This window comes from Gadus morhua, chromosome 15, assembly GCF_902167405.1.
Source record: "Gadus morhua chromosome 15, gadMor3.0, whole genome shotgun sequence".
Taxonomy (NCBI): Eukaryota; Metazoa; Chordata; class Actinopteri; order Gadiformes; family Gadidae; genus Gadus; species Gadus morhua.
In genome coordinates, this window is record NC_044062.1 from 25,062,627 (window position 1) to 25,075,126 (window position 12,500).

The following is a 12,500-nucleotide window of genomic DNA, read 5'->3' on the forward strand; positions in this document are numbered from 1 at the left end:
CACTAACCCCCCAGAGGAGGACAGAACACCACTCTCTAGAGGAGGACACCACCCCTAGAGGAGAACAGAACACCACCTGCCCCCAGAGGAGAACAGAACATCACCACCCCCCAGAGGAGGGAAGGACACCACCACACCCCCAGCGGAGGACAACACCACCCCCCCAGAGGAGAACAGAATACCGCCACCCCCCCCCCAGAGGAGGACAGAACACCCCACACCCCAAGAGGAGGAAACCACCACCCCCCAGAGGAGGACACCACCACAGAGGAGAGGAGGAGGACAACAGGTCCAAACACCACCACACCAACACAGGCTCCTCCAAACTTTCACAAAGGGTTTAGGGAGAATGGTGAAAACATGGGATTTTACCCCTTTTTCCTCAGTGATAAGGCTATGGCATAGATAACTATGTTGACGATCATATAAGACAAATGACCCCTTTTAAAACACTGGCTCTTCAGCAAAGAGAGAGGTACCAGCCACAGTTTCTTATGTGTGGTATATCCGTTAAAGTAAGGGTTGATAATATTATTTAAATCAGTATTGATCAGCAATGACTCAAGATGTGCAGTTATTTGTTACACATTTAGACCTAATAACGTGTTAATAGCAATGTGATATCAGTTAATTGAATGTATATTATTTGTATGATATGACATATTTTGTATAAGCTGTGTTATAAGCTATCTGGTCATAATGTAATGTATCATAATGTAATGTAAAACAGTGTGCCATCATAGTCTAACCTCTGTTTTTTATTATGTAACAGTTTGTTGGTAGCAGTGTGACATCATGATGTAACAGTGTGACATCATACTGTATGTTGCAACAGTGTGACATCATATTGTATCGCATAAAAGTGTGACATCATATTGTATGACGTAACAGTGTGACATCATAATGTGTAGCTGTGTGTTGGTGGCAGTAGCCGGGTTTACATGGACATTAAATTCTCAGTTTTAATCCGATTAAAATCCCCCAAATGATAATCAGATTAAAAACGTATCATGTAAACACCTCAAGTGATAGGATTCTTCTGAATCTGATTACATTTTTAATCAGATTAAAACAGGTGGTGTAGACCGTTCTATAAACCGAACATTAGTAAAAAAAAACTACCCATGTGAACCTTTATCCGATCATTTCAGGGGCGCCGAAAAGGGGGGGTAAAGGAGACAGATTCTAGGGGCCCATGATGGAGGGGGGCCCAGAGAGGCCCCTAATGATGATGAAATTATAATACAGAAATAATTATACCATTCTTTTCATGGGGCCCAAAATCCCTAGCGGCGCCCCTGATTGTAATACATTTGTTCCTTCTTCGCATGTGCGTATGAATTCTTGCAGATCGCGCAGTAGCTGCTGGTGCCTCAGCAAGGTGACGAGCGCTAGAGTGACACGGAAAAAAATGGGATAACGTAAAAGTCTGTTAAAATAACCCAAGAATTGGACAGTAGATGAAATACACATTTTAATGTTGATTTTAAATGCTCTTATACACCTGATTACATTGCTACTTTATTTCGGTCACCAATTTATGCATTGCACGGTTTCGCTGTGCGTGCAATACAATTTAAAGTTTTGTTTGTTTTCGAACTGTTTTGCCAAAGAGGTTAATGTAGCTTACAAAAACAATGGCTAGCCAATGCAATGGAACAATCACAAAAACAAATGGGAAAGCTATAAATGCTAAAAGCCAGGAAATTACGTCACAAGAGCAACTCGTGCAGGTGGTGTACAAGGCATCTGGAACACACCATTACTACAAACCTTCATCCACTAGCTCCTGGTATTCTGGGGAGAAATCAAATTAAAATACAATGGCAGTACGTAATCAGCCCGCTTTCTAGTTAAATAGGTCCACAGTATCATGCACTGCCGAGACTGTATCGCCGACAGCAAAGGGAAAAAAGAGTATGGACAGAAGTATTTTAAGAAGCGCTTCAGCCATGTTTTGATGGCCATCAGTCTATCAAAACTCATCGTCTTCTTTTCATTTCAGTTTAGGTTACTTGTTTCTTGTCAAAATACTGTTGTGATCTGATTATACGATTGAAAACATGTAAACACGGAACAGATGCAGATCTCTTTATTTGACGCTCATGTAAACAGTTCGGTTGGATTCTTTTAATCTTCTTAAATTTAATCGGATTGAAAAAAAATGTCCATGTGAACCTAGCTAGTGTGACATCATGTTGTGTAACAGTGTGTTAGCAGTAGTGTGACATCATGTTGTGTAACAGTGTGTTGGGAGCAGTGTGACATCATAGTGTATGATGTACAGGGCCGGATTATCCATAAGGGCACTTGGGCCCGTGCAGGGGAAACCAACCATTGACAACCAGCTTCAGGGTTTAGTTGAGAAATATTAACACAAACCACATTGTGTTAATACGGGCCTGATGATGTAACAGTGTGACATCATATTGTATAATAGTGTGTTGGTGGCAATGTGACGTCATATTGTGTAACAGTGTGTTTGTGGCAGTTTGACATCATGATGTGTAACAGTGTGTTGGTGGCAGTGTGACATCATATCGTGTAACAGTGTGTTGGTGGCAGTGTGACATCATATTGTGTAACGTTGTGTTGGGCGCACACAGGGCTATCTTACTTTAGTTTGAAAACACTGGTGAGTTCTGGCCTTGGACAAAGATTCTCCAGGAAGCTCCGGTAGACTTCTGGTGAAAAGTCTTCCAGTTTAATACTGTCACCCTTTCAGAAATGTAAAACATACATATCAATCTCAATACAAGATGTATACTACACATTTGTTATATTTTCATATGTAAATGCAGGTAGGCTTAACAATGACAATTGTCAGAGCTGTTTAGCGTAACATGTAATACTCAAATCAAAAATGATATAACTTCTCTTACTTATTACTAGTTAATAGGCTTTCATATACATTAGTCAGCTCCCTTCCTCTGTCCAATAAAAGGTGCGATGCTAGTTAGCATTTGCATCTCCACTGTGGACTAGAGGTCTGACACTGGGGCCCAGTGGAACGCCTGATCTCATTATTGTGTAGAATCCTTATGCGGCGTTGCATTCTTTATTTTCTTCCCCCAAAGTGTTGAGCAAATTAAGAGAGGTAACTTAACCTCTCTGACCATGGCTGGCTTAACAGGAGTCTACACGGCAGTTACTCCCCTTTATCGTTGTTATTATCAGACTTAAATCCGGATGTCTCCACCTAGGATTTACGTTTCCCGATGACATTCATGTTCACCCCATTGTTTCACAGAAGATAATTGGCAAATCCTCCCAATGTGCCTTCCCATGGTCACGATCCATTAAACCAAATGCTTTGCCGCTAGAAGTGTCTTCCAATAGCCAAGTTTGTATCCCTAACTCTGATGTTGTGCATGTGATAGTACGTTGGGTATGTACCCGTCCGAAGGGCAGCCTGCTGCTCTCCAGGGCGGTCTCCACCCTCTTCCTGTCTGAGGAGAACAGCCGGACGATGCTGCAAACAAGTGGACACGTCAGCCAATCAGGAAAAAGGTCAATGGACGCCATCAAGAATGGAACAGGAACTCACTTCTTGATGGGGATTTTGCCTTCGGCGTTGGGCTGGAGGCTCAGCTTCACGTATCTGAATGTAAGGAAGTCAACATATTTTACAGGCCAAATTTGTAGTTATTATACTACAACGCTCCCATTTGTGTTTCAGATTTAGGATTTTAAAGGATGATATCATGCCTTTTCGTCTTTTCCCTTTGCTTTAGACTGTTATATGACGTATGCATACATGTTTTACGTCTGCTAAGCTAGAAAAATCTATGTCCGAGGCAGGGGGAGTATTCGTGCCCTCTTAGAACGCCCCTCAAATAGTGTGCTCATTTGTGACGTCAGACTGTGCAGTGGGAGGAGCTGAAGTGCAGAAGTCAGAAGTGAATACGATTTTGAATAAGATTTTAAGAGACAGGCATGTAACCCCTATTATAGTAGTCCCAATTATTAACCCTAAAAAAGCATGATACGGGATCTTTAAGGCTGATACGTTAGTATTTTAGTAGACCCTCCCCATAAGGAAAAAAAAGGCCCATATTTCCCATACCTTTCCAGTCATAATGTGGCATTTTCCTCTGCATAAATATTTTCATATATTTAATACATTAGATCATATAACAGGGACTTTTTGCTGTCTGCATGCTAATCCAAAGTAAGACCCAGGCAAAGTGAAACCAGCCTGCATGCGCAAATGTGAGCATTAGTAGCTCAGTGTGTGTCCCTGCATGTTTGTGTTTGTGTTCTTGTGTGATTATACTCACGCCTTGAGGAGGCTTTGGTCTCTATTGAGATTGTGGCTCAGAAGGTTGGAAGACAGAGCAAAGAGTTCCTCACACCACATCTTCAGAGATGACAAACACATAGGGCCCTATATTAACAGTCTGAAACGCACGTGAGAAGCGCCCAACGCAAGTAGCTTTGTAGGAGGTTCTACGGCGTTACGATTATACCGGCGGATAAATGAGCCTTGCGCCAGACTCAAATCTAAAAGGGTTGCCCTGAAGTAGCCCAAATACCCATAGGTATGGTTTGGGCGTAACGTGCAATAAACCAATGAGAGTGCAATCTCCCATCCCCTTAAGAGCCATGAGAGCATTTGAACCTGACTAGTTGATATTTTGACAGCGGATTTGCAGTCTCCGATGAGACAGATGCATGTCCACATGAATTTCAAAATTCAAATGGCTCAGTTAAAGAGCAAATGGACTGTATTATGCGTTACGTGATTAGTTTGCGTTTCTTTAAACAGATGGATGCACACACGCGCGCCCGCATTCATTCATTCATTTACACATAGGCCCACACACACGCGCGCCCGCCTACATTCATTAATTATTTTTTCCACTAACTTGCGGTAAAACCATTTCTCAAGATCAAATCCTCATCAATCCCATAATTGATGGGCTTTTACACAATGTCTGTGTCAAGAAAATATGTTTGCTGTACGGTGTTTGCAGATGCATTGATTTAAAAGTAGGCCTACACCTTATAACCGCTGTATCAGCTGTTCTTTCCCAAATAATTTAACCAACGTTATCATTTGCCCTAAAACGAGATTTTGTTTTTGAAGGCTGGGATGTAGCCTCCTTTGCTTGAGCTTATTGTTATTATTATTGTTATTATGATTATTATTATTATGATTATTATTATTATTTTAACGCATGGCATAGCCTACTACAGCGTTCATTCATGCAGCCCATGTGAAAAAAAAAGAATCCACAATCCACATAATAATCATAATATTTCAAATTAGGCAAATCGTTTGCATGTTTGTGCTAGCCTACTGGTGTGTAAGCTTATGTTGCAGTTCCGACCCGGTACGTCAAAATAGCAACACCAATTGCGCTATCCGGTAGTCAATATTTTTTTAATTCACATATTTATGGATTTAGATTACATTTATTTAAAACTAAACACATTTGTGTGTGGATCAGAAATGTGTTATTGAAACTAATTTTTCTTTATGGATTTAATTTACATTTATACATACCGATATCCATTTGTGTGTGCATTGAAATCTATTTGTAAGAAGGGAGTCATTTATATATAAATCACGAAATACATGTTTGAATCCTTCTCTTTGCATTAAATATTAATTAGACTGTTCCGACCCAATAGTTGCGCAACTGCTTTATCGATTTGTAGATAAAATAATTTATCAATTGCGCCGGCACACGCCTCTGCTTTTCGCCAACACGCCTCTCAGGGTGTTTGCTGCGGGGGAAAATCATCTTTGCGCCGGGCGCAACTAGCTACGATACATGCGTCGTTGTAGAAAGTTAATTGCGCTGGGTGAAAGATTGGGCCCATAGTCTTTAAGCTGCTTTCACACTGCCTCTCGGCAACTCGCCGCCTCCATTCATTTCAATGAGGGAAGGGCGGTTAAAAAAGCGACTGAAAACCAGGAAGCGGTTGCCGCCCACGTGAACGCGCACAGATTTTGCCCTACTGCTCAGCTTTCCCCGTGTTGAAGCTTTCGGCGGCAGCCGCCCGGCGGCAACAGCAGCAGCCGCTTTTGAAAACGCCTGGCCCTTCACACCGCCGCGCTGAGCCCTCCGGCAGCAAGGCGGTTATAAGGGCGGTTGCCGCGCGGCGGTGGGCAGGCAACCTTATGCTACGGCCACACTGCACACGTTACTCGGGTTAAAAAACGCGCCTAACTTGACGCTTGATCATTGTGTGTCACAAAAATGGTTCAACGCGCCTAACGCGCCTGTGGCTGCGCTGGATTTAGGAGTCCGAGGTAGGAAACCCAAACGCCGCCGTGTTTGGATGCATGATAGAGTTTAGATCGGGTTAGATTAAATAATCTCGGATATAGATAACAATAATCGGGTTAAATAACCTTACATGGTGTGTCTGGTGTGTTTTCAGCATTCGTAGTGTTGATCAGCAGAGAAATAGTCCGCCAAAGACGTTGAGGTTGCTTAGACAACCAAAGACGCTGTCCATGCAAGTGAATGGAGCGTTCCCTCTTCGTCATAACTATCAAACCAAACATCCTTCACATTCATCATGAAAGTAAAATGCACATTTCTCACTAATTTTTTTTACATAAACGCTTTTAATGGCGTAACTATGTTACTATTTCCAACCAGAATAAAGAAAGATGTCCGCCATATGCTTCTCTGCAAGTGTCACTCGTTACTCTCAGCCAGTGACGTCGGGTCAAGCTCCAAGCTGGTTGGCTATCGCGGCTAAGCGTCACTGTGCGTTCACACCAAACACGCATACTTGCCAACCCTCCCGATTTTCCCGGGAGACTCCCGATATTCACTATCCTCTCCCGTTTTCCTCCCGCTGTTAAAAATCTCCCGCAATTCTCCTGATTTCTGAAAAGATTTCATGTCTCCCTTTCTCCCCACTTTCGTCATCATCACAACAACCTGTTCTTCAGAAAAGGATATTGTTTGAGCGAGCCCGCTGTTACCACGGAGACGTTTGCCGCCGCTCCGTGGTAACAGCGGGCGCGACCAATCAGAGACGGCGCGACCAATCAGAGACGTCTCTCTGACGCTACTCTAGTATTCTTTCTTCCGTTATTCTACCCGCGCTCGTGAATAAACCTCAGAGTATTTAAAAAGACAACAAAGAAGACGAGAATGGAGCCGAAAAGAAAAAAATACACTTGTAAATCGGAGCTCGCTTTTCTTACTACTAGGTTTAAAGGTTCTGGCTATGGATGATTTTTCCGTGGAGCACGGCGGTCGGACGGACATAAAACACCATGCCAATACAGGCAAACATAAGAAGGCAGTAGCTGCTTCAGAGTCTCAGCCAAGCATCGCTGGTTTGCTGGGGAAAGGGAGACCAGATGCAGTCATATATGCCGAAACAAAAATGGCAATGTTGGTGGCAAAGAATAATATTCCTCTGAGCTTTACTGACGAAATAAATAAGTCAGTAAGGGACATGTTTCCTGACTCGGATGTAGCAAAGAAGTATGCCTGTGGGAGGACCAAAGCCGCACAGATATTGAAAGGTAATCCATTAACATACCCTTAGAAACATATAAACATTTATTTTTTCGTAATGAAAATGATAAAAACAATCCATATAAGGATAATGTTCCAAGCTTTCCATTTACTATGCGTACATGGGATAGGCTAATTTCACAGCCCATTTGCAGTGATGGTAAGAGTTAACCTACATGTTAACCTACATGTAGCACTTACATGATGTAGTAGCTTACTTGGTAGTTTTGTTTATTAGAAGCTAGTGTATTTGCGTGATAACATAAGACTTATTGGAAGTTGCTAAGATAAAAGCGTCAGTAAAATGTAATGAATGTAATGAAATGAAATCTATTGATATGTAATAATAATATGAATTGTAATGACATGAAATGTAAATTAAATGAAAGTATTCAACATAAAATTGACGTTTGAATTTACTAATTTTTATGTTGGTTTTATTATTTTAAAGTCACCAGAATGCGGGAAACAATGACTTTAAAGCTGAAAATGTTATGGGGGGGGACCCCCAGACCCCCGCTTTTGTTTGGGAATCCTCCCTATTTTCGAAGTCTTAAGGTTGGCAAGTATGCAAACACGACATTTGTCGCCCGTTCGCGTTGTTGAAGTTTTGTCACGCCACAAATCATAATCTGTCACTGTGCAAGTTTTGTCGAATTTGTCGCGCCACAACAAGATAACCACCATTGCATGTCTTTACCTTTTGGGGAAGAGGGAGAAACATCGGAGGACCCGACGCAGTATATTCATAATATTGTGATGACCACGGAAGAGGCAGTGAATGAAGTATTGAATATACAGAGATTTATTAGATGGGCCTACCTAATATACCGTTGGAACACACAAGACCGCAAACATAGCAACGCCGGTAAACAAATCCCGAGAAGCCAAATCCTTATGTGAGCTCCCCGCGCTACGGCCATCCGGAGGCGAATAGAGCTTTCAGCCGTGATATTATATATACAAATATTATATATACAAATATTATATTATATACTATTATATTATATTTAGAGATCCGGGAGTCGCAAACGGCAACATTGACTTTCTCCTCCATGCTGCAGTTCACCCCGGACAGCACTGCACTGAGTTTGACGGTTGAACGCTGTTTGGCTGTTACGTTACACATGTGACTCAGTGGCCACATTGTTGAACGCTGATTTGCTGTCGTCACGCGAAATTTGCGTCAAAGTTGAAATATTTCCACTCGCGCGAATTTGTTGCGCCACAAATCCTCGTGAACGCGATTGCCTGTGCACGGCGAAAGTGTGGCGCGACAAATCAAAACTTGTCGCCGGTTTTCTCTCGCCAAAAATTCGCCCGATACGCGTCTATAAATTCACTTTGTATGGGATCCTGTCGCCCCGTCGCGTTTGGTGTGAACGCACAGTAATGCGTGTAACGCGTCTACGCGCCTACACCAATGGTTACCTATGCAAAAATGCAGATTTCCAACGCCAACGCACGTGCAGTGTGGCCGTACCTTTAGACTCACATCCTCACCAGTTCCATGCTTGTACACATCACATCATTATGTATCCTTATCTGTCACTCTGAGAATATTTATAACTATGGTCAATATCATCATTCACATCATAGTTATCATCAATATAACAGTGAAAATTATTCAGTTGAGAATTTCATACCTAATTGTCATAAATTAAAAGATTTATGACAATTTTTGTATTTTTTCCCCCCTTCATCATCATCATCATCATCATCATCTCCATCCCCATCACCCTCCTCGTCTCAGATTAAACTTGACGAGTCTCTGGCACCTTGGCCTCGTCCTCTTGCGATGCGATGAAGTTCAGCTGGTTGACGTTAACGAGGTCTGAAGCCGTAACCACGGTGACCATGCGGTTCTCCAGCCGACCAACCAGGTTCCCAACATCGAGCAGCTCACGCAGCTTGGCCTCCTATTTGATAACAAATAGTAAATAGACTGCAATTATATTGTGCTTTTCTAACCACTTGCCACACAAAGCGCTTTACAATATTGCTTAACATTTACCCATTCATCCAAACATTCACACACCGACGGCCGAATCAACCATCGAGACGACATCCAGCTCGTCAGGAGCAGTTAGGGTATCGGTCTTGCTCACGGACACCTCGACAGGCGATCGAACTAGCAACATACCGGTTACCAGCCAACCCGCCTACCTCCTGAGCCACATGGTGCCTAATGCGATAACGCATTGTTCTTATTGGCCCTGATGTTGTGGACAGACCAGCAATGGAGAAGGGGGCGGGCTCCGGGTACCTTTGGGGTTCGGGTGCTGCGGCCGGTCCTGACGTCCTTCACCAGAGTCAGGTCCAGGAGCTCTGTCTCCTGAGGACCACAAGGAGTCAGAGTGCTGCTGCAGTGCTCACCTAAAGCTGAGACCAGGAGAACACTATCTCCTGGTCTCTGTCTCTCTCTCTCTCACACACACACACACACACACACACACACACACACACACACACACACACACACACACAGACACACACACACACACACACACACACACACACACACACACACACACACACACAAGCACGCAAGCACGCACACGCACACACACACGTACACACACACAATCACATACACACACACACACACATGCACAAGCTCTCATACACACGCACACACACACACATACATACACAAGCACGCCAGCACGCACACACGCGTACAAACACACAATCACATACACACACACACACGCACAAGCTCTCACACACACACACACGCACAAGCTCTCACACACACACACGCACACACACGCACACACACACTTACTCCCACATGCTCACACACACACGCTCACATACACATGCTCACACATACAGACACACACAGACACACACACAAACACACACATGTTGATCTGACAGGTTAAATGCTTCCTCCGCCCCCTGTACGGGAGAAAGGCCCCCTGGAGAGACATTGGCTATATATTTGTAGATGTGTGTTACCATCTGTGTATGTACATGTGTGCGGATATATGGTATGATGCACTCGCTCTTATTCACACTGTATTTACACATTTAGTGTTTTCTAATGATGCCGTTGTTATACCGATAATATATATCTAATGAGCGCTCTTGATAAATTATGCAGAGGAGGTGTTGGGGGTCTGGCACTGAGGAAAGGCCTCAGTGCCAGAAAGAGGCAGTAAAACCAACTGGATGTATTATATACATACACATATATATAGATACATTTATATATGTATATATATATATATGTATATAAATGCACAACCCGTATATGTATATATTTACAACACATATACATACATACTTACATAAATACATACATATATGTATGTATGTACATATATACATATACATATATACTTATATATAAATAATTATTATCAGGATGTATACATATATTTGTGTTACCTTGTTGTGGTCGGTCCAGTAAAGGTAGAACCCATGTGGATCCACTTGGAGGGTGACGGGGGCCAAGGTTGACAGGTCCTGGTCAGAGAGGGGAGGGGTACAGGCTGGGTTTGAAATAAAGTGAAGCAACAACATATACACATATGTCACAGCCCCCTCCCCCCCACACTCAAGCATAAGCTTGCAGTGCTGTACTTTGCATATATCTAGTTGTCATGACAACAGGTCATCCAAGTTGACCACCCCTCGATATATATTATAGTGTATTACTCGGGAAATGAGGACTGTCATAAACCCGCAGAACCCCCACCGCCCCCCCCCCCCCCCCCCCCCCTACCTACACACACACACACACACACACACACACACACACACACACACACACACACACACACACACACACACACACACACACACACACACACATTTCATTCTTTATTTTAATCCACCAATCACATTACAAGAGACAAGATTCAAATATTTCAGAGATAAGACAAGTCATTGTTCAAGGGTACAAAAAACATCTCCTGCGCCACACTGCCAGGCTGCCTATCACTGCTGATATGGAGCAGAACTTTGCTAATTGTTTTGATTTTCTGCTGGAGAGCCCAGCCAGCCTTAACCCACTGAAAACACGGTTGTGGACATGCCCCAAGCTTCCAAAAATAAACACTATTAGCTTGCATTGGTAGCCTAGGTCCCTTAGAATTTCCAGAATGGGCTGGTATTTAAGGATTTTATCGTTGAAAGCCATTTCCATGTACAGGTCAAATACACAGCCTATCTCAAGTAGGAGCACTTCCCTTCTGTCTCTGTTTAAAAACACAACATCAGGGGTATTTGGGATGTTACACATCACATAGGGCTGTTAAACCATTCCGGCATGATGCGTGAATGTTTGTACATGGTTACATTTTCCAAAGATACTTCCTTAACATTACTGGAAATTAGATCGACAAGTCGGTCATGGCGTGCAATATACAGTCCTTTGTACATAGTACAGCCATTCACAACATGGGCAACTGATTCAAGTTGATGGCCAGAGTGCATTATACAGTGTGGATGGTGGTGTGCAGGATACCATAATACCAGATTGTATTTGGTAGGTAGCACCTGCAGCCTAGCTTTGGCAGTGAAACAGAGGATGTCCTCCCCAACAGCAGCATTTTTGTACATGGAGTGGGAAGCAGAGTGGTCGGCAAAGTCTAGGCATGCTAGCTTTCCCTGCATTCTAAGTCCAGTCCAGTGTTGTTTGGTCTCTGTTTGTTTTATGTTGAGAAGGAATCTCCTCGCTGTAGTGTTCTGTAGTATGTGTTGTGCCTCGTTGTGATATACAGTTGCCTCTGCGGTTACAGAAGGGTCGGTGACAACTGCATCAGATGCCTGTGGTGCTGTGTGTGAGTTGTGTTGTGTCCATTCCAGTTTGACTGACATTCTGTTGCACAGATCATTTAGGTCCGGCCAGTCCGACCAAACTCCAAAGCCTGCAGCTTGTGTGTCCAGTTTCCCGCTGCTTTTCCTCCCAAAGCCTAAGAAGCTGTCCTGGCCTGCTTTGGCCAGAGGGACCTTCCTCTTCCTGAGGTCCAGCATGAGGGAAGCTCTGGCAAGCTC

General features: G+C 43.3%; 1 protein-coding gene across 1 annotated transcript in view; it reads right to left on the reverse strand.

Annotated features, from left to right (window-relative positions):
- The window catches only part of plcb1 (phospholipase C beta 1), a 43,950-nt gene that overhangs the window by 26,938 nt on the left and 4,512 nt on the right, over positions 1-12,500 (reverse strand). The window contains exons 2-8 of the mRNA XM_030379306.1: positions 10,890-10,967; positions 9,760-9,828; positions 9,272-9,412; positions 4,281-4,360; positions 3,548-3,601; positions 3,397-3,472; positions 2,618-2,718 (exon numbers count right to left, since the gene is read on the reverse strand). Of these exons, the coding sequence (XP_030235166.1) occupies positions 2,618-2,718; positions 3,397-3,472; positions 3,548-3,601; positions 4,281-4,360; positions 9,272-9,412; positions 9,760-9,828; positions 10,890-10,967 (599 nt within the window). The remainder of the gene's footprint in view (positions 1-2,617; positions 2,719-3,396; positions 3,473-3,547; positions 3,602-4,280; positions 4,361-9,271; positions 9,413-9,759; positions 9,829-10,889; positions 10,968-12,500) is intronic.